We start from the raw sequence: 26,627 nt of genomic DNA on the forward strand, positions 1-26,627 counted from the left end.
GGGAAGGCGTTCCAGGACCGCGGGAGGACGTGACCCAGGGGTCGACGGCGGGATAGGCGAGACCGAGGGACGGTGAGGAGGTGGGCGGTAATGAGCCCTATCATGGCTAAACTAAAGCATCTCACAAATTCTATTGGTATTGAAGGGGAAATGATACAGTTTAATCTGTCAGTAGAGTGCATGACCTATAAAACTGCTTACCATTTTAATCCTTTGGATACCCAACTTAATGATAAAGCTAAAACAGATTAACCTGACTGATGACATTGAATTGAGTGCAAAAGGGACATATATAAACCTAGAGATTTATGTTTTGTCCTTTTCTTATAAAGAGGCATTTCCTCAAAATATTCTTTCTCATACTCTAGGCCCAAGGATTTGTCAGTCACACACGCACCCATAGGTAAATTTCACCATCTGTGACTTCTTTTTTCAAAGGACATCCAAGGGGCCCCCCAAAGACTTGCCTGGAGCAGTTCTAAGGAGCAGTGATTTCAGGGGGTTGTTTGCTTTTCTTTTCAGGAGAGTAGCCCTTATCTTTTCCTGTGACTTTTTTTCCCCCTAAGAAAACTACTGTGGTTGTTAAGTATATATGAAATGTGAAGAATAATGTTATTTAGGCTGTCCTCTTGGCTATAGCAATACTCAGTGCTCTGGCATCGTTGTAACCTCTGCCCCATGTAATTCATTCTCTGTGTCACTCTGCCTTCAATCACCTTAATTACTGGATTGGCCATGAATGGAATCCTTTTCCATATCTCTTTTGATGAAATCATCCCCCCCATACCCCTGACCTTGTCCTCTATAAAATGTGGTTTGAGCTTATAAAGCCCCCCACTACGTGACATGCCGTGAACCATAGGAGCTCTGGACTTGGGTAGTATCGCCACAGTCAGGCTGTCCAGAAAAAGAGAATTTCTGGAATGCCAGTATCCCATATAAGTGGTATTTTACTGATCATCATCATCAGTTCATTTTGAGGGCAGTTCCTGCCCTGAAAACTTTCACACGCTAAAGCCTCCCTATTTTTGTTAGAGAAACTGTTCTCAAACCTTGAAATGAGCACAATAGGCAATTACTTATCTCGACTCCTGGAAATCAGAGAGCACTGCTGCCAGTTCTTCTTAACATTTGAAAATGAGGCAAATCTTCAAGAGAGAGGGAAATTGTGAATTATTTGTTATCACAATATGCGGTATGATTTACCGAAGGTGAACCAAGGAGGAGGCATTTATCTTGTTAAGCCTCTTGAACCTGAAGTGCTCAGGTGAGGGATATGCCTTATATAGATGTGAAACTCTCCATTATCATGGAAGATGGTTGTAGGAAGTGGTGGTAATAGCTATTGAGCACCCACTTGATTTGGTACACTGTACTAGATGCTTGGGAAGGACCCAGTAAAGAAGTGAAATAATTTGCCTATTTCTATATTTCTCCACCTCCACAGCAGGAACTCATTGACAGCATCAGTCGGAAGCTGCAGGTGCTGCGGGAAGCCCGGGAGAGCTTATTGGAGGACATCCAGGCCAACAGCGCACTGGGTGATGAGGTGGAGGCTCTGGCAAAAGACGTCTGCAAGCCCAATGAGTTTGATAAGTTCCGGATGTTTATTGGGGACTTGGATAAAGTGGTGAACCTCCTCCTCTCCTTGTCAGGCCGGCTGGCTCGGGTGGAGAATGCCCTAAATAACCTGGATGATGGTGCCTCACCTGAAGAACGGGTAGGAATGCTGTGTGGGTTTGGAGGTGGCGGATGAAATGGCGGGGCTTTGAAGGTGGGGAGATTAACTCTCCATCAGATATGAAGAAGGAGGGCGTTGCCAGCCAGAGGCAGGATGTGGATGAGGTAGATGAAATGGAGGTGCAGCGAGTAGGTTGGCATTAGAGGAGCGCAGCGTGGGGGCTGGGTTGTAGTAGAGCAGCAGTGAGTTAAGGTAGGAGGGGGCAAGGTGATTGCCTGCTTTAAAGCCGAAGGTAAGGAGCTTCTGTTTGATGTGGTGGTGGCATCACTTCTCTGTGCCTCAGTTTCTGAAAAAATGGGATTAAACTCCCCTCCCTCTGACAGACTATGAGACCTATGTGGGTAGGGAACTGTGTCCACCTTGATTACCTTGTATCACTCTCCCTTGCTGCACAGCACTTGATGCATCGTAAGCAGTTAACAAATACCAGAATTATGATTATTGAGCTGCAGTAGTCTGCTTGATTTAAGGGGTGGGCCTCAGAGGCCCTGCCACCTCTCCCAGCCTCTCCCTTAGCCCTGCTCAGCTCTTTCCTTTTAATCAATCAGTGCTGTTTAGGGAGTGTTTACTGTGTAGTGAGCGCTTGGGAGAGTACAATAGAACAGGGTCGGAAGACAGGTTCCCCACGCACGAGGTGCTTCCGGTTTAGAAGAGGAGCTTCTATTCACTATTCTCACCCTAGATCTTTGCCTCTCCTTCTCCCCAGCGGACGCTGCTCGAGAAGCAGAAGTTGCTCACGCGGCAGCACGAAGACGCCAAAGAATTGAAGGAGAATCTGGACCGCAGGGACCGTATTGTCTTTGACATTTTGGCCAACTACTTGAGTGAAGAAAGTCTCGCAGACTATGAGCATTTTGTCAAGATGAAATCAGCCCTCATCATAGAGCAGCGGGAGCTTGAAGACAAAATCAAGCTCGGAGAGGAGCAGCTGAAGTGCTTGACTGACAGCCTCCAACCGGAAAAGGTCAAATAAGCGGTCCACCTGTGGGTGATCTGAAACTGGCTGATCGGTCTCGGGTTTCAAAGAATGCAAGTGAAATCCCAGCCTGTATTTATGTTCCGTAGGGAGCGGCCTACGACTGCGAAATGGCTATTCCACTAGCAATAATGCCCTCGCTTGTTTGGTCTGGATGGTGTATTTAATTTTTTACAGCGTCTTCATAATGCCCGGCTCAGTGGCTCCTCCCTCTCCCTTCTCCTTTAGAAACAACTGTAGATGAGAACTCTTGAATTTTAAGCTTCAAATCCAGTATATTTTGCGATCTGTTCCAATAGTGCATGCAAAGAGTAACGATGTTTTAAGGTCACATATCTGTTTGCTCCTACTGGGTTCAGATCTTGCCCACCCTCCTGGGGAGCCCAGGGCAACTGAGTAGGCAGAAGGGATGTCGCCCTGGTGAGAAGCAGAGTGAGAAAATGCTCTTAGGGGTCTGGAGAATGTCACCCAGGGAACTGGATTCCAGTTGCCTTTGGATCTGGCCCCTCCAGCTCTCTAAGTAGTAATTTATCATATTCTGTAGTGACATCATCTTGCCCCGACAGAATAGAATCAAACGATTCACTGGGAAGGTGGATTATTTTCAGGTAGTCTAAACCAACTGTGAACTAGAAGCTCTTACTGTTGGCTCAGCAGGACATCATCACCACCAATAAAATAAGTGTGGGTGGTTTTTTTGTTGTGTTTTTTTGGTTGGGTTTTTTGGTTAACTTGGCAAACAGATAGTTTTGGGCCTTCTCACCTGACCTTGTCGTGCAAATGATTTTTTCCTTGCACAGATCCCAGAGATAGTGTGCCATTTGGCCTCAAGATATTCATTTCACCAGAGCAACGTAAGAAAAATCCTGACCCAGTGTGTTTGAATGTAGTCAAGAAATGTCTGATCCTCTACACTCCTTCTCTCCCTTACACTGTTTATAGATTACCACTGTGGTCATATCATTTTCATTCTATTTTTTTTCACCTTGTTTTTAATAATTATACAATTTCTGGGTGAAATGTTTTTTTTTAATTTAATTCTGTATAATAAGTACTCTTTACATTGACGAAACAGAATGATTCCCAGACTGTAAGGAGATGAAAGTGGTACTGAACACTGATGAAGGTGCGTCAGAGAACTGATTTCCAACAGGCTGCTATGCTTTCTTCTCATGGGATATCAGTCTCATGGTTTGTTTATACTTTAAGAGCTTTGTCTCCTCTTGTAAGGAGGTACTTTTGAGCCAACCTCTTGAACACCTTGACAGTGAGACCACATGAGACCAGTTGGAGAAGGAATTGCTTTAAGCCTCTTTATCCTTTCCATTTCAATAAAGCGGTTTTTGAAGAAGTGGGCTTTTTCTATGTTGGTTTACAATCCCATCAGCATTGCCTTTTTTCACCTGAGTCATTAACTGCACTGCATGAGCTCACCAGGTACCATTTTCACTCCTTATACAGCCAAGATTTCAGCAATAACTTTTTTTTTCTTTCCCACAAAGCAATAAGTACCCCGTTTCTTATGGGGGTTCTTACAGTCCTTTTATTCCTATGAAGCTCACCTGTGTTTCTCAGCTTGAGGACATCTTAGACCTCGATCGGCACCTTCTTCCACGTCGAGATTCATTTTCTGTTCAGAGGCAAGATGTCAGGGAAGATGAAGCCGTTGTCCTTGGAACCAGTCTTTCACCAGCACCACCGGCTAAGTGATTTCAGTGGGATTCCTTTTCTTTTCTGTTGGGGAGAATAGCCCCCTGCTTTTATCTGTGACTTTTTTGTTTTTTAAAGAAACCTATTGTGGTTGTTGAAAAGTGTATGTGAAATGTGAATAATAATATAATTTCTACGTGTGTGTGTGTGTATGTGTGTGTATATATATATATATATATATGTATTTGATACTTCAATTTAAGCTGACCGATAGCAATACTGAGAGTTCTCTGGTACCCTCTTTATCTCTGCCCCACCTTATCTGTTCTCTGTTTAACTCTGCGTTAGAGTTCATTTGGAAGGGACCTGCAGATTCCTGAATCTCAATAATGTATATAAACCTGTACATAGCTGTTTGGTTGCTTTTTTTAAAGAAAAAAAAGATCTGGTGCTAATGTTTTGCCCTTGGCATCCTTAGGCGATGGCTAATTCTTCACCTTAATGTGATATCTCAATTCTAGACTTCCATGTATAGTGAGATTTTGTCAGGGTTATTGGCTGTGGTTAGATTCAACAGCCCATAGAGGAGATGTATATGGATTTCATGCTTGACACTTAGCATTACCCTACTGACAAATCATACTGCTTGAATTTAAAGAAATAAATTGTGTCTTTCAGTGTCCTCTATTTGTCCTTGATTTACTGATATAAAATGTGAAGGCCTCTTTATTTTGAACATACTTTAAAAAAAAAAAACTTGGATCTGTATGTCCCTAAGAAATGATCAGAGCCTTTTGTGAACAATATTCGGGTAATATTTTAAACTGCAGCATCATGAGAGTGTATAATAATGGCATATGGTAAGCACTAACAATGTGCCAGAGCACTATGCTAAATGCTGGGCTACATAAAGGTAGTCAGATCAGACACAGGCCTTGGCCTCTCAGTTTGAGGGAGGAAGAGCAGGTTTCCCCATTTTATAGATGAGGAAACTGAGGCAAAGAGAGATTAAGCGATTTTTCTCCAGATTATGCAGTAGGCCAGTGGCAGAGCCGGGGCTAGAAGCCAAGTCTCCGGAGTTGGATCTTGTGCTGTTTCCACTAGGAAAGGGTACAATGTGCTCCAAGTATGAATTCCTTTGTTTGCCTTAAAATTTTGGGACCCAAAGGTTCTCCTCCAAATGATTGCGGTATTTGTCAAGTGCTTACTATATGCTAAGTGTTGGGGTTGATACAATGCAATCAGATCAGACACCACCCCCCTTACTGGGAGAGGGAGAACAGATGCATAATTTTTATTTTACAGATGAGGAGACCAGCACAGAGAAGTTGTGAGTTATCCAGCATCACCCAGCAGGCAAAGTGGTGAGATTCCCCTCCTTGATTCTAGGCCCTGAAGGCATATAGAAAAGACTTTTCTTCCTGAAAATCTGACATAGCTGCGGAATGTTGTGTGGAGAAAACCATCAGGAGACCACCACTCCCAACCTGCTCTTTTGGGAAGGATTATCTTTTTTAATTCCCCTTTCCTGTCCCACCCTATGTCCTAGAAGATGTGGGATCCAGGGAAGGAAGGAACTCCCCTTCTTCTCCCCTACGTTTTGAAATTGTCTGGAAGTGGGGAGAATTTGCAGAATGGATGGGAGAATCTTGCAGAATTGAAGGCTTTGGAGGAGCTGGAACAATCTAGAATCCTTCTCCACAGCTTCAGACTGTTCCTGTCCTTAATTGCTTTTAGCAGTATGATGGGCTGAAGAGACAGGTGATAAAATACCCACCAGACTTTCTCTTTGCCAGTTTGAGCCCAGATGTTGCCCTTCGATCAAATAATCAGGAAATGGTATTGATTGAACACTGAATGGCATACTAAGAGTTGGGAGAGTACAGTACAATAGAGTCGATAGACATGATCCCTGCCCTCTAGGAGTTTCCCGTCTAGTGAAGGAATTGACAATCCTGTTCTCACCCCAAACCTCATGAGCACTGTTGATCATGCCTACTGTCCAGAGCCCTGTTCCAGAGGCTGCCCATCTCCCTCCACGGCTAATTTACAGACCAGGAGGAGGAGTCTTGGAATGTGTGTGAGTGTCCTGGTTGTTACTTGAGAAGATAAATGTAGTCTCAAACTGTTAAGAATTCCGGCCAGTCAGAATATTAATGATCCCATATTTGACACTGCAACTGGACAGTAAATGAAACAAGGTGGAATGAATGTGACAATCAGGTTGGCTGGAGCAAGACAGCCAAGGGATGCTTAAAAATGGTTTAAATGACTTTTTCTTGCAGTCTCATAATCCAGCTGTATGGCAAACTCTAGCGTCATACCCACAGCCGGATATCTTCAAATCAATATTTGAATGCCCCTATTCTTTACCTTTCTGGTGATGGGTCTGTCAGGATCGATGGTTTCTCAAGATTTTACTGGACCCCGTATCCTACCAAGGTCCAACAACGACCTTGTCTCACTTTCTGGCTCTGCTTTCCACCCCTCAATCAGTCAATCTTTGATAGTATTTCTTTCATCAGTAGTGGAAGAAGCCCTAGTCTAGAAGTAGGAGGGTCACCTCAGTCACCTGCTGCATGACCTTAGATGAGTCACTTCATTTCTCTGTGCCTCAGTTTCCTCATTTGTAAAAATGGGGATTCAATGCCTATTCTCCCTTCTACTTAGATGGGAGTCCAGAGTGGGAGTCCCCTGTGAGATAGGAACTGTGTTTGACTTGATTATCTTGTATTTATTCCAGCACTTAGTGCAGTGCTCTGCATATGCTAAGTGTTTAATACCTCTAATTGTCATTATAATTATTGTTCGTGAGCATTTTGAAAGGAGCACTGAATTAAGCATTTGGGAGAGTGCAGTAGCATCATTACATGACATGCATCACCCCATCCAAGCCCGATGCTATACCTGCCCCTGTCACTGGCTTCCTGACTTGAAGGGTATTCCTCGTTCCTGCTTTACAGTGAGGATCCAGTTTGGATTCAGTTACCAATCCCAGTGGAGTGGGCAGGAACATGTCTATCAATTCTGTTGTATTGTACTTTCCTACGCACTTAATGCAGTGTCCTGCACACAGTAAGCACTTAATAAATACCACTGAGGGTTGATTCAGGGCACTTAGTGCATCCAGGGGAGAAGGAAGGCCTAGCCAGACAAGAGTCCATTCTTCCTCACCTGCGAGAGTCCTGCTTCTGACTGCTGTGTCTGACAAAATGGATGTCACAGGAGACACGGGCAGGAACCCAAGCTGGGAGGGTGCCCTTGGGTCAGAAGAGTTCTCGTCCCACATATTTCCTATTTCCCAAGAATTACTTTCCCACTCTCTTCCTTTTCTTCCCACCAACAGGCCTTCCTCGTCACCTCCCTCAGCTGCTGACTCTCCCCTCCAGGTAATGTTAGTAGTAATGGTATTTACTGAACACTCACTAAGGTACAGTAGTTCACAAGGCATGCTTCCCTGACCACATGGAGTGTACACTCTAATGGAGGAGTCAGATAAAAATATGTAAAGGTTAAAGGACTCATCAGCCCACTGGGTTTTCAGGGGAGATACGGATGGGGAGTGAGATTTGATTCTAGTCAGAGAGTGGTGCCCAGAAGTGACAGGGCAGGGGTTGGGGGACCTCAGGGGCTCTGGCATACTAGGCTTTTTCCTTGAGACCTGAGGTATTAGGGGAGAGAAGTTGGGTTTTCCCTCACCCCTGGAAGCTAATGGGGATTTTCGATTAGTCTTCCAAGGTGTTGCGTCTTCCAAGGTGTTGCGCCATTTACGTTAACCAGGTGTGAGGTTTGGACCAGTCAATGACTGCTTCCAATCCATAAGGAATTGGTAGGTTTTAGGCAGGTAAATAAGAACAGAGAAACAAAGGTGGAGCCAGTGAATAATTCTGATAAAGCTGTAATTCAGGGCTGAGTCCCAGATAAGATTAGGCATTTTGCCACAACTGCGTTGGGAAGGGAATGATTACATTACTTATTTTCTGCCCCTGATTTTGCCTGAATTAGCAAACTCTCACTATTGGAGCTGTTATTGGACCCCAAGCTTAATCCATGATGTGCCAGGGCACCCCCATCCAACCCCAAAATACCAATTACAGTCCAATAAAAATATTAGCTTGTTGACAATTTCTTCCCCTTCTATTTGGATGCTTAATTGAGCCCCTCGGGTTCCTTAAGAAGCACAGGTAGCGGGGCTATCCGAATAGACCCCAGCCCTTACTTGCATCACCGTAAGTAATGGTATTTGTTAAGCTCTTACTATGTGCAAAGCACTGTTCTGAGCGCTAAGGTTCTGTTTCACCCTCTGAAGAAATGAAATTGTCTGAGCCAAACTGAGATCTGCCACTCTGTAAATTGGAGAAGCACACCAAAGTGCCTGCCCTTAAATTTACTCATCAAATAGATTTCAGGAACAGTGGATTAAAACACCATTTTACTGGGAAAATAGGCCTTGGATCTAATGAAGGAAAAGAGAATTCTGAATTGTAATGTGTACTTGTGAAGTACCAAGTGACCCAAAACCTCTCTGAAACATCAGTCATTCATTTTTATCAACAATAATAATATTTGATATGTGCGAAGTGCAGAGGGGCATTTAGTAAGCAGTAACTGGATGACACTTGCTGCCTCAAAATGCTGGGTGGTAGATTGCCCTCCCTAAGAGGAAAGAGCTACAAAGGGTTTCTGTCATCTCCCTCATATATTTTGTTTTTGTCATGCCCTGCTCAGGGCTTGTAGATATCACAGAAATAGATTGATAGCATCGCTGCTACGTCAGGAGTCAGACAACAATAGACTTTGAACTGAAGAAAAACATCAAGTCCTTTCCTGTTGATCAGTAAAGGCCTGCTGCTTGGCCTCAAGCACCCAACTCTTCCAGCAAGGTCACAGCTCACAGGAAATAGCTTCCCTTCAAGGGACTGCGAAGCCCCCTCCCCGCCTTTAAAACATGCAAAATTCCTCCAACTCAAAATTATTTTCTAATCTAATGAGGAGCAGCGAGGCCTACTGGAAAGACCATAGGCCTGGGGGTCAGAGGACCTGGGTTATCATCCTGGCTCTGCCACCCGCCTGCTGTGTGATCTTGGTTGGGCAAGTCACTTCTCTGTGCCTCAGTTTCTTCATCTGTGTAACAGGGATTCAATACCTGTTCTTCCTCCTACTTAAATTGTGAGCCCTGCATGAGCTATGGACTGTGTCTGACCAGATTAGCTTGTATCTCCCACGCCTTTGAACCTTGCTTGATATTGAGTAAGTACTTAAGGAATACCATTGTTCTTGATTGAAATAGACATGTCTATGCACTGCTCCAGGAAGAAATTGCAGGGGGTCACCTTAGCTCAGATAGGCTTTGGAAGGCTGTGGAATTCTGCCCCATGTGTAAATCAGGTTGCTTTGGGGAATTTTTTGTGTAATCTAGCAGTACTCAACAGGACTATGTTCTGCTTTTTGAGTCTTCCTCCCTAAGGCCCCCAAAAGCCAGCTTCTGAGTGCTAAAGCTACAGTGAATGCCTATAAGGCAAGTGACCACTTTAATGGAGGAAAAAAACCACATACGCAACACACTCTATTCATGACAATACTAGGTTTGGAAAAAAGGAATAACAGCCTTATAGTGTCAGGCTCAGACTTAGCTAGCAGTATCCATGGAGTAGATGCTTTTAAAAATCTTGGAATTTGGGTACTTAATTGAGTTGACTGTGCTTCAGATATAAAAAAGTGTTAAGGACTGGCAGAAATGTAGTTCACTTTGCGGGAAGTTTGATAAAAGATCATTCCTGGAAGTTAAATATAAGAAAGGGGGAAGGTGTGAGCAAATTGTATTAAGAAATATAATAATAATTATTATTATTACTAACAAAAGGGCTACATTCCTTGCTAGCAGTTTTCCTTTTTCTGTCCCATTGGCCATACTTATCTGCCTCACTCAAATCAGACTCACCAGGGGATTGTTGCCAGTTACTACATCTGTTAGACCAAAGGCAATAAATAGAAAACAAACAACAGATAGAAATAGAAAATCAATGAAAAGATAGATATGAGTGCCATGTTATTCTAACCATAATGGTCCAGAAAGGGCAGTTCCTCTTTCATGTGCTTTGGCTAGGTCCAGAGTTTCCATCACCTTAGAAACTGGAACTGGAACTGGACACTTCATCAAGTAGGATGAGACCCAGAGGCAAACTCCGAGTTCATCTTCTGGAAAGGTCTCTAATATAAATTGTAGTACTGCTGTTAATGCAGCCAATGGAAAACGTTGCTTCCATTGGAGTTTCCTTCAATTGAAAAAGTACTTGGTTACCATCATGAGGCACACTCTTGCCCTAGGATAATTACTTCAAACCTGTAATCCAGGACTCTGCTTGTTTTAGAGAGAACTACGGGGGAGGGTTGCGTGTTAACCACAGCAGGCAGTTACCTTGTTAATCGTTGTGGACTTCGCTTCCATGTTGGCCAGCTATTTTTCAGGATTCCTGCTGGGCCTGCCCACCTTGCAGAGATTAAGGGGGAGAGGGCTCTGTGAAGGGAGAAAAGAATGGTCATTGGGATGGAGAAAGGAGAATTGCTATCGAGGAACAGTTAGAAAGTTAATCACTGGTATTTACTGAGCACTTGCTGTGTGCCGAGCACTGTTCTAAGCACTTGGGAGAGTACAATTCAAGAGAGTTGGCAGCAAATTTATAGTCTAGAGTGTTAAGCTGAAATAAGCAAAAGCTGGAGTCTAGTGAGATCAGATAATGAGGGGAAAGATAAATGATGGAGAGCCTTGAAGCCAATGGTTAGGAGATTGGAGGGAGATAATAATCATGTTTGTTAAGCACTCGGGTGCTGAGCCCTCTACTAAGCACTGAGGTAGCTGCAAGGTAATCGGTTAGGATACGGTCCATATCCCATGTGGAACTCACATTCTAAGTAGGGAAGAACGGGTCTTTATTTCATCCTCATTTTCCAGATGAGGAGACTGAGGCACAGATAAGTGAAGTGACTTGTCCAAAGTCCCACAGCAGGCAAGTGGCAAAGGTGAGATTAGAACCCAGGTTCTCTGATTCCCCACATCTGCCCTTCCCACTAGGCCATGCTGTTTCCCCAGTTGTGTGGAAGTGCTACAGTTAGAGCAACAAAGAGAATGTAGAATGTGGGAACAAAAGAATGGAATGCAGGGTCATTAAAAGGGCAGCTGGGTCAGATAAGGAACTGCTGCCTTAGAAAGTTGACTTGGTGGTGAATCAGAACTTCTAGATGATTTTCTGAGAGAGCAGCTGTTGGGAAACAGAAATACCTTGGAGACAGAAGACTCTGTTTTGATCCAAGCAAGATCTGTAGCCTGATCACTTTCTGACCATAGAACTAGCCACCTTGGCGTATATTTCACTGGTTAGTGAAAGGTGAGCTTTCTATTTCGATTTGATTGTTAAGCCTTTATTTTGCAAATTAGCCAGAGTGTTTATCTTCTTGCATATCCTGAACTTGTTTCCTGTTTTAAAATAACGGAGATATCCTTTGTGCTTTCAAGAATGTTACTAAATTGTAATTTGCCTCTATTTGAATGCAGAATCGCTTTCCTTTCCCTGAGCCGTAGAATACCTATTCCCCCCAAATTTCTAGTCTCCTTGTGGTCAGGGATCACGTCTAGCAACTCTATTGTGTAGTACTTTCACGAGCTAGTACAGTGCTCTGCCTACAACAAGCACTTGGTAAATACCACTGTTTGAATGATTGATAAAGGTGTCCTATTTTTTAACAAAATCGGATTGGAAATGGAATGTTCCCCTGATCGTGTTCCCCCTAATCCATACTGCTTTTAGGGAAACTGGAATCTCACATATTTGCTGATGAGTTTTCTACGGACTCTGAAATTTATTTGCCATATCAATCAGTACATCAGTGGTATTAATTGAGTACATACTATGTGCAGAGCACTGCTCAGTAAACACGATTATTGCCCACGAGGAGTTTGTAAGTGTCATAGCTGCCATCTGCAGCCAACCCAAGAGTCAAACTCCTGTGGTGTTTTCTTTTAGGACAAGGAGTAGCTCCCTTTGTTAATCCCCCCACCCAGCCCCACAGCATCCATGTGGATATCTGTAATTAATTTATTTATATAAATGTATGTCTTCCCCTCTAGACCGTAAGCTCTTTGTGGGCAGGGAATAGGTATGTTTATTGTTGTATTTTCCCAAGCATTTAGGTCAGTGGTCTGCATAGACTAAGCGCTCAATAAATAGGAATGAGTGAGTGAATGAATAGCCCACAGCCAGTAACCTTAGAGCGAGATTGGGGCAGAGGTAAAGATTGCATCCTGGCCACCCGTTTTTGGGTGCTTGGGTGTACTTGTAAATGGTTAACCAAGGACACTTTCGAATTGAATTTGTAGAAGGTGATTTAGGCAGCACTGTTGAATACAAAGGACTGGCCCAATTTTGCATACCAAGGGCTAGAAGATTTAGTACTTTAAACTCTGCCAAGTAGTAAAACAGTCACTAAAAGAATTGTGGTTTCCCAATTCAGTCATTTCTGCTATAATGGGGCATTTGGATTAGTAAGATTAGCATTTGTCAAGAGCCCATTTGGTGCAATGCAGTGTATTGGGCACTTAGGAAATGTAGTATTAATGGTAATGATAGTAGTATTTGTTACATGCTTATTCTGTGCCAAACACTGTGCTAATCCCCGGGGTAGATGTCAATATAATCAGATTAAAGAGCATGCCTAGTGGAAAGAGCATAGGCCTGGGAATTGAGGACCTGGGGCCACTGGCCTGCTGTGTGACGTTGTGTGGTGAAAATATGAGTTATGGCAGGAATGCCTCTATAGCAAGGGAGCCATGTGACCTAATGAAAAGAGTATGGGACTGGAAATCAAGAGGACTGGGGTCAAATCTCAGCTCAGCTATTAGCCTTCTGTGACCTTGGCAAGTCACCCAACTGTTCTGGGTTTCAGTTTCTCCATCTGTAAAATAGGGTAAGGTAGTGAACCCTTTGTGGAACAGGGACTGTGTTCACCTTCATTACCTTGAGTGTATCCCAACTCATAGCACAGAGTAAGTGCTTAATAAAAGCCTTATTTATCATTATGCAAATAGGACTTATGCAGCACAAATAGATGTGGCAAAACTGCACAGAGTAAGCACTTAATACGTGTCACTGATTGACTATACCCTTCCAAGGGGCATCATCTACACTGCAGTCTCATTATAGGCAGGAAATTTGTCTGCTAATTCTCTTGTTTGTGCTCTCCCAAGTGCTTAGGCCAGTGCTCTGTACATTGTAAGCGCTCAATAAATTCTGTTGATTGCTTGATTGATCATTGGCTTCCAAAGGAATCTGAATTTAAGAACAATTCCCTCTAGATTGCGAAGTCCTTGAGGGATACAGTTGGTTTCTATCTATGCTATTGAACTCTCCCAAGAACTTAATGGAGTGCTCTGCACATAATAAACATTCAAAGAATCTCTTGGTTGGATGAGAGAGGAGTCAGATATGTGACATGGCTTGAGATCTTTTATTTTTCTTCAGGAAAATGCTTTGCCTTCACTTTAGCATTCACTTTAACACAAGCTTGTGAAGGTAGGAAAAGAGAAAATCATAGGAACGAGTTGTTGAGCAGCAAGAACACAGTTCAAGGACTTGAAAGCAGGAGGGGAAGGTTCCATGGTCCTAGCAGGGAAAGTCATTCTTGGCGATTTCTCCCAAGTAAAGCCCTCTGTGCTCGCTTAGATCAATCCATGTAATTGCTGGAGCTTGCTACACTAGATTGTGAAACCAAGGGAGTGTATGTTGTGATGGTTCTCATGATCACATTCTCTGGTTTTTCCGTCCAGGTCTCTGAGCAGACTATGACCCGTGGACTGTGGTCAAAGGCAAAGGGTGTCTCAGAGGTAATGAGTTCAGAACTCGGGAGACAAGCTGCTGGCTGTCTTTATGGACTCCCATTACCTCACCTCCTACCACTGCCAGAGCCATCGGTGCGCTGGGTGGGGAGGCATTGATTCCCCCGCCTTCCAATTAGGGGACATATGAAGGCTACTCCTAGAAACACTGAGAAGAATTGAAAAATCCCAAATTAAAAAGGATTCTCCTTAGCAGTAGAACTCAAAAGTAGCAAACACTTGTCTACTAAACAAATGCAATATGGCGTGCAGTGGATGAAATGCCTATGTTGTTTTCAGTTAATCAGTGATATTTATTGAGTGCTGACTCTGCAGAGCACTGTACTGAGCACTCGGGGGAGTACAATACCGTAGCTGGAAGGCAATTTTTTTCATGGTATTTGAGCACTTACTATGTGCCAGGCACCATGCTAGGTGCTGGGGTAGATGCAAGCTAATCAGATTGGATATAGTGCACATCTCACATGGGAACCAAGAGGTTTGCAGTCTCCAGTGGGAAGAGGGAGGACAGATTAATAATCAATGATATTTATTGAGCACTTACTTTGCACAGAGCACTCTACCAAGGGCTTAGAAGAGTACAGTGCAACAGTATTGTCAGACATGTTCCTGACCATAACAAGTTTACAGTCTAGAGACGAGCTTAATAATAACTGTGGTATTTTTTAAACATTCAGTATATGCCCAGTACTGCTAACACTAACACTAACTAACACTAACACTAGGGAAGACACAACAAAATTATACCGGATATGGTTCACAGTCTAAGGGGGAGGGAGAACAGGTATTTAATCCCTATTTTACCAGTGAGGAAACTGAGGCACCGAGAACTTAAATGACTTGCCTCAAGCCAAGTTGCAAAGCTAGGAGTCGAATCTAGGTCTCCTGACTCCCAGCCCTATGTTCTTTCCACTAGGCCATGGTGTTTCTCATTATTTTATGGAAGTCTCCAGAACATCTTTGCACTGGAATATCTACAAGTTTCAGGTGTATAATGGGGTCATGGAAAATGTTGGCTTGGAGTAATCTTAACTTAGAGTGATCACTTGCTTGAGAGGGGTATTTCTTTAATAAGATTTTGGGCTTTTATAAATAGGTTTCTTCTAGGGATTGTAACGTGAAAGGAAATCCGCAAATTTTTGTTCCTAGTGCACAGAGCGGGTAGAGGGATAGTTAAAAGAATAATACAATATTCTAGCAAGCATTTAAAGGGGAGAAACAAAGACACTTTTCCCTGGAAATCTTTGATGAACATGTGTCTGACTAATGAAGATTATCTTGTTCCCTCAGGGAATCAAGATTCTTCTGGGATTGGTGTCTGAAAAGCTGAAGCAGAATGAAGCAGAATTTGGGGAGGTTCCAGAGGATAAGAATTGTACATTGGTGATGAATCAAGCTGTTATTGGAAAACACATTCAGTTTCTCTCACCTTTTTTCAAGCACCATTTTGGGACCTGAAGTGAGTTGGATTCTTACCATCTTGCCAAGCAAGTAAAATAATATCACCAAAAAATATCTTTGTTTAGACTGACTCTATGTAATTGTTATTTAACTCACTAGGCGATGTCCGGGTAGAATACTTTGGAAGCTAAGGATTATTAGCTGTTTGGTAGTTATTTGGGATTTCTAAGGAGAATAATAGAAATCTAACTACCTGAAAGATTCATAAGCAGGCACAAAAAGATAAATCGTTTGTTTAAAAAAAAACAAAAAAAAACAAACCCAAACCATGTCCCCAGATTTCAGGTCTAAATCCTGAATTAACCTGTTTTAGTTGGAGACATGGTCTCAGTGTCTTTCAGCTTCCACACAATTCTAGGCTTTCATTGATTTCGCTGGCTGCCTAAAGCCTTGGGCATGAGCAGACACGCATGCATTCATTGTGGCTGAGAGTGAGCCTAGAGCTGCTGGCCTCTGAGTCCAATTAGGGGAGTAAAATGGAGGAGACTTCTTGGGAAGGAAGTGGCGGGGATCAGAGATCAGTGGGGACCTACCATCTTGGAGATGGGCAGTCCTCCAGTGGAGGCAAGAGACATGGGAGTCAGAGGTCATGGGTTCTAATCCCGAATCTGCCGTTTGCCAGCTGTGTGACTTTGGGCAAATCACTTAACTTCTCTGTGCCTCAGTTACCTCATCTGTAAAATGGGGATTAAAACTGTGAGCCCCATGTGGGACAACCTGATCATTTTGTATCCCTCCAGCACTTAGAACAGTGATTTGCACATAGTAAGTAAGCACTTAGCCAATACCACCATTATTATCTCCTATTGAGAAGGTGACACTGTTCTCCATTTTGTTTCCAACATTGTGTAAATCTAAAGTGACACCCAACATTATACCTCCAGTCTCCACCTTTCCTTAGGAGGGGACTAATTTTAATGCAGTGTTCACATCCCTTTCTTGGCTGCTTTTCTCTCCACCCTTCTGCTCACTCAGTATCCACATGAATCCTTTATTGGAGGATAAAACGCTCTGTCCCTGCTCACTGACCACCCAATCAACCTGTCTCCTGTGATGACCCAGAAGCCTATGTGATTTGAAGATGGGATCTATCGGGTGATGGGATCTACCGGATTGTTAAGGTGAACACTCTGCCACCATTAAAGCTCTCCTCCGTGCTTGTTTTTAGGGGCCTGGAGTTCTCGGCAGGTCACCGACATTCCCTTGGCAAAGCTGCCACCTCACCACCGTTCTCCGAATCATGACCTCGCTCATCAGTAGCGCTAACCTCCAGCTGGCTGGCTTTGCTTTCGCCACAGTTGGCTGGATCTTTTCCACACTGACCATGGGTCTGGTGCAGTGGAGAGTGTGGTATATAAGCAATACCACCATCATCTCCTCTGGCATTGCCTGGGTGGGCATCTGGAAAGTCTGCTTTTATAGCCACAGCAAATTCTCTAGTAATGGAAGAGGGGAATTCTGCCATTTCTTCCGGCCCGGCGACGGCTTTCTCCCCTTGGAAATTCCAGTCGCTCAGACCCTGTTCATCTTCGCTGGAGTCCTCGGAGCTGTGGGGAAAGTTTCCACTATCGTGGCCCTAAAAAGTATTTATATGGGAGTTCTTCGTAAATCTCACATCTTGCGTTACTTTCTGGTAGGAGGCATCTCCTATGTCATTGCTGGCACTTGTGTCTTAATTGCTGTCAGCTGGAATTTATATTCCACAGTACAAGGCCATACTATCTCTTTTCCTCCTTCTTTCTACCTGCCCTCCAAACCTGATACCCAGGGGATGGGGGCTGCTATTCCTGTGGGGTTTATTTCTGCTGGCCTTATGGTGGTCAGTGGAGCCTTTCTGGTCTCGTACAAATTCCCAGTGATAGCAGATACAGTAACCTGTTCTGAAATCACAGAATGAGTTGGCCACCCGATCGCCAGGCATTTTCTCCATCCGTGGAGGAGCACAGTGACACAGACTTATTTTCTCTCCCGTCTACCCTCTGGACCCTATTCCCACGGGAAATGACTTAAGGGATTTGCAGTAGGTGGATACTACAGAGGTACCTGGCTGTTGCAATTGAATGTTTAAAAAAAGATCTGGGATGCCAAATACTTCAAAGGACTCATGACCTAAATAAAAGTGCTTTTTAGCCCAGAGTAGCTGGCTGCATTATGTTCTTCAAGTCAAGTTGATTCATTTATTAAAAGATTCTTTTGATACAAAGCACTTCCATTCATCTGTTCACTACAGTTAGTAGGCCATCAGACGTATAAACTCTCATTTAAATATCTACCCAAGACCAATCACAAACCTCACCTCCATTAACACATGGTTGGCTCACAGAGGCCTAAAGCCAGGCCTTCTTGAGTCCCGAAGATCTCCAGCCTTTCACATCTGTGCCTGGATCTGGAGAGGCCTTGGAGAACTGTTGTGAGAAGCTCTGGTCTGATGTGGAGGCTGGTTCTACGTCAACATTAGCAGTAACCCCCCCCGCCCCCCACCAAATCTCATCCTTCTCACAGGCAGAGCTCCTTGAGGCCCAGGGACAGTGCCTAATTCCCTCCCACTTGCGTGTGCTGTCCCAGAGCACACAGGAAGCATTTAATGAATGCTATTACTACGAAATAAACTGTCAGCCTAAAATAAACCTTCCCATTTCATCTAGACTGGGCAAACTCAGCCAATAACTTGTATCAAGCATCCACTAAGGCCAGAACCCTAATCCATGTTCTCTAGGGAATGGCCTGGGTGGTGGAATAAGGTGTGTCTATTCAAACTTGTGCTTTCTGGATATGCAAATGGACCAGGAGAGGAGTCTGACAGTTTGTAGGGCCCTTGGTGCCCCATCCAAGTACTTGAGTGTTGTGACCTAGTGGAAAGACCATGGTCCTGAGTCAGAGGTCCTGGGTTCTAATCCAAGCACCACCATTTCCTTGCTGTGTAAGCTTGAGCAAGTCACTTCACTCTTCTGGGCCTCAGTTTCCTCACCTTAAAATGTGGAATCAATATCTGTTCTTCCTCCTACTTAGACTGTGAGCTCTGGGTGGAACAGTGAATATGTCTGACCTGATTATCTTGTATCTATCTCAGTGCTGGCTGCAGTGCTTAAAAAAACAAAGGCTCATATGATTATTATTTAATCAGCCTCATCTGAGCACTTCTCCCTACATTAGTGATAGAACAAGGTCACCCACACAGAGGTCCAGGAATGTATCCCATCTACCAGCTTTGAGGCAATGCTTGTCGAAACACAACTCCTCTGGGTGGGGTAACAGGAAAGCAAACGACAACAGGATACCTAAACCTACTCTGTGGTCAAGTGGGCTCAAATAACCACTGGCCAGGTTGACAGAAGAAACAATGTGAGGGGACAAGGAAGCTCAGAAACAGTGGTGGCTTTTTCCATACATAAGGCAGACAACTGGCTGCCCAGAACCACCCAGACTTCAGGGGAGGAAGACCCAAGGAAGCCCTATTGTCTGTAAATTCTCAAAGAGCATTTCAGTTGGGCAGTCTATTTCCTGAGACAGACTGCCTCCCCTTCCTGCTGAGTTGTGCCCTTGCCTAGTGAAGACTCCAGCTGGGCTGAGGGCTGAGCTGTGCCTTCTCCCTCATCCCCCAATCCTGGCTCCTGGTTTTGTGAGATAATAGAGCCTGGGTGAATGTTTCTAGGACATAATTCCCCAAGTCAAGTGGCTTCCGGCTGTGTCTTTCCGAGACACCGGGAATCATGGTGCCCCACATTTGGCCTTGAGAGGTTTCTGGATAAATGGGAACAAACCCACTGGTTTTCAAGGGTCTGGTTGCTCCGAGTTAGAGGCAACATAAGGAGAAAGAGGAACATCACTGAAATCAGAACCCAACCTGGGTGTTGGGGAAAATCTGTGATGAGCCATCAGTGCAGCTTATCAAAACATTTCATCCATCCTTACCAGGAGGCAGTGTGGCCTAGGAAAGAGAATGGGACTGGGAGTCAGGAGACCTGGATTCTGTTCTTAACTCTGCCACTTGCCTACTGTGTGACCTTGGGCAAGTCACTTGGCTTCTCTGAGCCTCAGCTTCCTCATCTGTTCTCCCTCCCCCTTAGGCTGTGAGCCCCAATCAATCCATCAGTGGTATGTATTGCGCCTTTAATGTGTGTAGAGCACTGTACTAAGCACTTGGGAGAATACAACAGAAGTGGGGCAGAGACTGTCAGACTGTATTGTGTCTTCTCCAGTGCTTAATATAGTGCTTGGCAAATAGTAAATGCTTAACAAATACCACATTTATGGACATTGTCCTGGAATCTCTAAATTATTACACTTTTTAATTAGGAAGCAGAGGAGTCTAGTGGATGGACCATGAGCCTGGAAGTCAGAAAGATCTGGGTTCTAATCCTAACTTTGCCACTTTTCTGCTGTGTGACCTTAGGGAAGTCAATTAACTTCTCTGGGCCTCAGTTAACCTCATGTAAAATGGGGAGCCCCATGTAGGACAAGGACTATGTGTGTGTCTAAGGTGATTAGCTTGTAGTGCCCTAGCGCTTAGTACAGTGCCTGGCATATAGTAAGCACGTAAGAAATGCCACAAAAAAAAATTGGACCTGTTGGTGAAATATTTTAAACGCTCTGATTTCGAGTAGTGTGAGACCAGGGAATGAAAAGGAAATAGTGATGCTCCTGATCAAAATGAAAAGTAAAATCTGCGGTCCCAGGATAAATCCTCAAGAAGGAACTTTTCACTTAACACATGGGAAGTCACCCATCTCTCCTCTCCAAGTCCACCCCCTCTTCCCATCCCCTCCATTTCACTGCTGCCTGGGCATAAGCAATAAGCTATCAAGGATCGCTCAACAACCTTTTGCAAGTCTCATTAAATGGTCATTCTAGCCTAGTTGTCATGGTAACCGGGAACCAATCAGAAGGTCTAGAATTGTTTCCTTAGGAATCATTTTGGTTAGAACCCTTAACCTATTAACATGTGCTCACCTGGCAAAAGGTGAACTTTTATCCATTGGCTCCTCTATTGAGTCAACAGGTAAGAGGCTTAACGAGCCGGATATTGTTTTAGGATTTCCAAGCTGTTTTTCTTGGAATGATTGAATTTCTCCGGGCATGTTGAGGAGATTTGTTGCCAGATGGGTAGAGTGGACACGAAGGTTTTAAAAAATGGTCTTTCTTTAAAGAATATGCCTTTTTATTTGTGCACTCAGCCAATTTGAAAACTTCCGATCTCTTCCAGGTGATCAGTAATATATTCAGTTGGGCATGGCAGTCCTCTCTTATACCTTTCAGATCTCCACTGAACGAGTGGAAATGTCCTGAATTATAAACCTACAAGAAAGTATCCTATTAAATTGCCAAAGTGGGGCGAGAGTTTCTGTGGGAGTGGGGATGGGAAAGAAACAAGCAATCAATCCATCAATGGTATTTATTGAGCACTTCCTATATGCCGAGCACTGTCCTAAGCACTTGGGAGAATACAGTATGCAAGAGAATAAGCAGACATATTTGTTCTCCGCCCCAAATGAGCTTTCAGCCTAGAGGATGAGCTTACAGTCTAGTGACAAAGAGCTAGTGGGCCCGAGAACCACTTTTTGAGGCTTCTTTATCACTGCTTGAAAGCTGTCAGAGGAAGATTAGGATTCCAGCTCATAAAATTTTGGGCACCATTTCTTCCTGTCATCCCATGAAATTGACATCTATGGACTCAGGTGACTTCCCAGGAGATAGCTGCTGCTTTATATGCACATAGTTGAATTGATCTCTTGTGTGATCCCGAGCCCATGAGACAACTTATGCATCAACAGTAGCTGAGGGCCACAGTGGTGGCAGCCACTGCTTGAAAGCATTAATGTAGTACCTAACTAGTCGGCTCCTAATGTGAATGTTCCTTTACTTCAAAACTTTGGGCTCCTTTTAAACTTAGATCCAGCAAAGCTCAGTTCTCAAAGATGAAGCTTCCAAATAGGAAATGGAAAATGAGTAGACTTTATCTGTAAAATGGGGATTAAAACTGTGAGCCCGCTGTGGGGCAGGGATTGTGACCAACCTGATAACCTTGTAATAAGAATAATAATAATAATTGTGGTAGTTGTTAAGCACTTACTATGTGCCAAGCTCTGTACTAAGTGCTGGGGTTGATACGAGCAAATGAGGTCCTGTCCCACGAGAGGCTCTATTTTACTATTTTACAGATGAGGTAACTGAGGCACAGAGGAGTAAAGTGACTTGCCAAGGTCACACAGCAGACAATTGGCAGATCCAGGATTAGAATTCATGACCTTCTGACTCCCAAGCCTTTGCTCTATCCACTACACTGTATCTACTCCAGCACTTAGAACAGTGCTTAGCAAATAGATTTCAAACATCTCCACACACTGTATACACTAATGCTAAACAGTTGGGAGAGGTGATAAAAGAAGTCTACTACTAGTCTTTTTGCACTTTAATTACAACGTTTAGTAGTTTAAATTCTTTAAGGTAATTCTACTTCTATAATGGATGAGGTATCACATAAGATAAAAAAAAAATGTGGTGTGTTTTGTCTGTATAGGAACTTGGTCTTCAGCAAATCATGGCTTATACCTTCAGAGAGATTTGCGTCCCCGTACTGGCTCTAATTTTCGGTGGCGCAGGATTCATCATCTGCAATGTCATTACCAACTCCATGTTTTGGAGGGTTTGGCATTATGACAACACGAACATTTCAACCATTTGGTTGGGCCTTTGGAACTTCTGCTATCAGCCCAGAGATCCTTCAAACCCTACCGCCATCTTAGATAAGGTCTGCATCAGAATGAGCTTAACCTGGGAATTCCCCGGAGAAATATCTCTGAGTCAGGACCTAATGTCTTTGGCCACGGTCCTAGAAGGAGTTGGTCTTTTATTTACCTTTGTGGGATTCCTGTGCACGCTGAAGGAGGAGCCTTGTTCAGAGTTCTACCATTGTTTCCAAATTGGTGGAACCTTTCTCACTGTTGGGTGCCTCATTGTCATAGGCACCTTGTCTTGGAATTTCTATCTAGACTCAGTCAGCAGACCCCTAAGCTATCCTCGTGAATTTCCGCTTCAGGACCAACCAGAAGATAGAGACATTGGGCCTGCTCTTCCTTTAGGATCGGTATCTTCCCTCTTTGGGCTTCAGAGCGGGGCCCTTTTAATCACTCACGGATGTAGCGTGAGAGCAGTCAGTGAAATGTCTTCTGTGCAAGTTTGAAGAGACATCGCCACTCAAATATGGCTTCTAATATTTGCGCCAGAGGCAGCTCTACAATGTTATGGTATTCAAATAAAATCTCATTTATTCAGCAAAATGAATAATTTGGTAATTCTGTCCGAGTTCCGGGTTAAACGTCCTCCACTTTCACCTCCAGAATCAAGCTCCCCCTCCCTCTTTTGCAGGAGTGGCACTGCCCCAGAGCTACAGCTTGATTTCTTTCAAAGGTCAACCTGAAGAAGGCATTCCTCGTTCCACCGATTCCTCTCCTCTGTCCATCTCCTTCAGTGCTCATCCTTAGGCCGTGAGGGAAACAAGACCAGGCAACAGGGAAGCGCTTCCAGGGTGGTCTGGAATGACATACTTCCCCACTAAGACTTTTAGGCATTCATAATTCATTCATTCAGTTGTATTTATTGAGCGTTTACTTTGTGCAGAGCACTGTACTAAGCACTTAGGAAGTACAGTTTGACAATAAATACAGTCCCTTCCCAACGGGCTCACAGGCTAATCCCACACTTAAACCAACATGGATAAACACAACTAACCTAGGGACACAAATCCAGCTTAGTACACACACGCACACCATCCAATAGATGCTTTTATAAATATATATATATATATACACCTACACATATATGTATATATGTATACATATACATACCAATAAAGGACCAAGCAGCCAGTCAACTAATCAGTCAAAAGTATTGATGGAGTTATTACTCTGTGCCAAGTATTAAACACTTGAGAGAGTATAACAGAAGACATGATTCCTGTCTTGAAGGAGCTACTATCTAGTAAGGGAGGCAGTTCCTAACATCAATTACAGGTAGGAGGAAGCAAGAGAGTTTAAAGATATATCTATAAGAGCTGTGGAGGAGGTGGCAAGGGAGAACCACGAGCCTCGTAGACTGTAGGCTCGATATAGGCAGGAAATGTGTCTATCAATACTGTTGTAATCTCCTAAGCGGTTAGTTCAGTGCTCTGCATGCAGTATATGTTCAAGAAATATCATTATTCATTCAATCGATTGTATTTAATCAATGCTTAAGGTGTGCAGAGCACTATACTAAGCACTTGGCAGAGTACAATACAATAATAGTCACAGTCCCTGTCCACAATGAACTTACAGCCTAGAATAGGGGAGACAGCATAAATACAAATAAATAAAATTAACTTGATGGATTATTCTTCCAAGTGCTGAGTCCAGTGCTCATCAACCAAACAATTATATTTCCTGAGCATGTAGTGTATGCAGACCACTGTACTAAACATTTGGGAGACAATGAAATAAATTGCGGATAGTTGGAATGGCAAAGTGTAAAGGACTGTAAACTCATTGTGGAGCCGGAACATGTCTACCTACTCCTTTACATTGTTCTCTCCCAAGTGTACTCTCCCCACACAATGGTCTGTACACCCCACAAGAGCTCAATAAATACCAGTGAATGATTGATATGTAGGAAAGTGCTGGTGAGGCACTAAAGTACTGCACACGAAAAGCACTTAATAAATATATGATTGCTCATTTGTATATATTTTTATTACCCTATTTATTTTGTTAATGAGGTGTACGTCCCCTTGATTCTATTTATCGTGATAATGTTGTTTTTGTTTTGTTTTGTTTTTCTTTGCCATCTGTCTCCCCCAATTAGAATGTGAGCCCGTCATTGGGCAGGGATTGTCTCTGTTGCTGAATTGTACGTTCCAAGTGCTTAGTACAGTGCTCTGCACATAGTAAGCACTCAATAAATACTATTGAATGAATGAATGAGTAGAGCACAAGCATTAAAGTGATTCTGGAAAGAACAAGCAGCACCTGACCCCCACCCCTTTGGGCCTTAACAGTGTTCATATTTCTTCCAGGAAGACTTCCTCTGCTGCAGCCAAGTCCTGCAAGCTCATCTGCCCAAGAGATTTCACGCTCCCAGACTCTGCCATTGGGAGGCACATGAGAATCCAGGCCGCTTTTAACAGAAGGGTTCAGGAGACTGGTCTAGCTTTGGCAGAAACTCCCCACCCAGATCCTGAATAACACATGTGGCATTTGCTGAGGGCTTACTGTGGGGTAGATGCCGTTCAATCAGATCCGGCCCCGTCCCTGTCCTACTCAGGGCTCACACTCTAAGGGAGATGGAGGACAAAAAGAATCCCACAGGTCTCCCACAAACCCACTAGATAATTTTCATTCTCTAGCAGGTCTGAGGAGAACATCAGTTTCTGAGCTATGAAGAGGTCACGGTGGAGCAAACACAGCCAACACAAAGAAGGGCCCAGAACATCTAGTGAAGCAAAGCCCTGTCTTCATTTTGTTTTTACAGCTCCAAATATTCCGTCGGAAGTTTCTCGCTCGGTCGTGACAGAGATGACTCTTTGGATAGAAATCTTCAAAAATTAACAGTATCTCCTTGCAGTGTTTCTTTGGAATGCAGTCACCATTCTCAAACAGCATCATGAATGGCTGCTCATTAACTCAAATAGCTTGGTATCTGAGCATCTATTGTTCAGCCTTAATTAGATTCATATACCATCAAAAGAAAAATCCTACACACTCTGTCCTAAAAACCCAAGCCTAACACATAGCACAGGGGAGAGAGGACTCACAGGTTGTAACAGGTACACTGGGATGGGAATTTCTTTGTGTTAAAAGGTTTTGGGTGAATATTAAGACTTAAAAAAAAAACATTTTTGGTTTTGTGCCCCACAGTCACTATAAACTTTGGAAATAGGTTTTAAACCTTGATCTGGGTATTTTAATTCCTTCCTGCAATATTGTGTGAAATTGTACCAGTAAGGATTATTGTGTTGGCCTCCACCCACTCTAAGCCTGTATTTACAGAATATTTGAATATGTCAACATGGAAGAGGGTAAACTTTGCACATAGAAATGTGGCCCTTTTTATATTTTATCTCCCAGGTTTATCATATTAGCTCTCACTTTGACGACGTTGTAGTCATGGGAAAAAAAGAAAACAGCACTCCAAGATTTATTCCAATCAAGAAATCACCAAACAAGAAGAATTATCTGTGAGTAATAGCGTGGACTAGTGGAAAGGATACAGGGCCCAGAGTCAGAGAACCTGGGTTCTAGACCCAACCCCATGACTTTGAGACCTAATCTCCCCCGATTAGACTGTAAGCCCGTCAAAGGGCAGGGACTGTTTCTATCTGTTGCCGACTTGTTCATTCCAAGTGCTTAGTACAGTGCTCTGCACATAGTAAGCGCTCAATAAATACTATTGAATGAATGAATGAACCTTGGTTAAGTCACTTTCCTACTCTGTACCTCAGTTTCCTCATCTGTAAAATGGAGATCAACTAGATGTTCTTAGGTTGTGAGCCCTCTGTGAGTTAGGGACTGTGTGTAATGTGAATCAATGCTATTTGAGTGCTTACTCTGTGTAGAGCACTGTACTAAGCATTTGGGAGGATACAGTACAACAGAGCTGGTAGACATGTTTCTGCCCACAAGGAGGTTGCAGTCCAGAGGAGAAGACAGACATTAAAAGAAATTATGGATGTGTCCATAAGTGTTGTGGGGCTGAGGGAGGGGTGAATATCAAATGCATAAGGGTACAGATCCAAATGCATAGGTGACACACGAGAGAGGGAAACAAGGGCTTAGCTGTGGAAGGCCTGTTGGAGGAGATGTGATTTTGATAAAGCTTTGAAGGTGGGAAAAGTGGTGGTATGTCCTATATGAAGGGAGATGGAGTTCCAGGCAGAGGGA

At 43.6% G+C, this 26,627-nt stretch overlaps 3 protein-coding genes across 10 annotated transcripts in view; all 3 read left to right on the forward strand.

Annotated features, from left to right (window-relative positions):
- SHROOM2 (shroom family member 2) overlaps positions 1-5,050 on the forward strand; it is a 41,105-nt gene extending 36,055 nt beyond the window's left edge. Inside the window, exons 7-10 of one of the 5 annotated variants that reach the window (XM_039914155.1) lie at positions 1,451-1,720; positions 2,448-2,705; positions 3,518-3,571; positions 4,275-5,050. In XM_039914155.1, coding sequence (XP_039770089.1) covers positions 1,451-1,720; positions 2,448-2,705; positions 3,518-3,571; positions 4,275-4,427 — 735 coding nt within the window. In that variant the 3' untranslated portion in view covers positions 4,428-5,050. Of the gene's footprint in view, positions 1-1,447; positions 1,721-2,447; positions 4,069-4,274 lie in introns of those variants that run through there. The other 4 variants (XM_039914157.1, XM_039914156.1, XM_039914158.1 and 1 more) reach the window with 4 other exon arrangements.
- Positions 5,051-5,680: 630 nt separating this feature from the next.
- CLDN34 (claudin 34) lies at positions 5,681-17,854 on the forward strand. 4 transcript variants are annotated; one of them, XM_007670371.2, is made up of 4 exons: positions 5,681-5,731; positions 7,714-7,756; positions 15,547-15,715; positions 16,886-17,854. In XM_007670371.2, the coding sequence occupies exon 4, from the start codon at positions 16,958-16,960 to the stop codon at positions 17,612-17,614; it is 657 nt and encodes a 218-aa protein (XP_007668561.1). In that variant the 5' UTR covers positions 5,681-5,731; positions 7,714-7,756; positions 15,547-15,715; positions 16,886-16,957; the 3' UTR covers positions 17,615-17,854. The 4 variants fall into 4 exon arrangements, with proteins under 4 accessions (XP_007668561.1, XP_028935942.1, XP_039770169.1 ...); XM_039914235.1 differs by lacking the exons at positions 5,681-5,731; positions 7,714-7,756 and adding exons at positions 11,396-11,752; positions 14,188-14,244; XM_029080109.1 differs by lacking the exon at positions 5,681-5,731 and having other exon boundaries at positions 7,183-7,756.
- A 2,302-nt stretch (positions 17,855-20,156) lies between these two features.
- On the forward strand, positions 20,157-22,994 carry LOC103170848 (claudin-2-like). The gene is made up of 2 exons (XM_007670368.3): positions 20,157-20,716; positions 22,235-22,994. Exon 2 carries the CDS (start codon positions 22,256-22,258, stop codon positions 22,895-22,897), a length of 642 nt encoding a protein of 213 aa, XP_007668558.1. The 5' UTR covers positions 20,157-20,716; positions 22,235-22,255; the 3' UTR covers positions 22,898-22,994.
- Positions 22,995-26,627: the final 3,633 nt, after the last annotated feature.

The sequence above is a fragment of the Ornithorhynchus anatinus genome, chromosome 15, assembly GCF_004115215.2.
Source record: "Ornithorhynchus anatinus isolate Pmale09 chromosome 15, mOrnAna1.pri.v4, whole genome shotgun sequence".
NCBI classification, from domain to species: Eukaryota; Metazoa; Chordata; class Mammalia; order Monotremata; family Ornithorhynchidae; genus Ornithorhynchus; species Ornithorhynchus anatinus.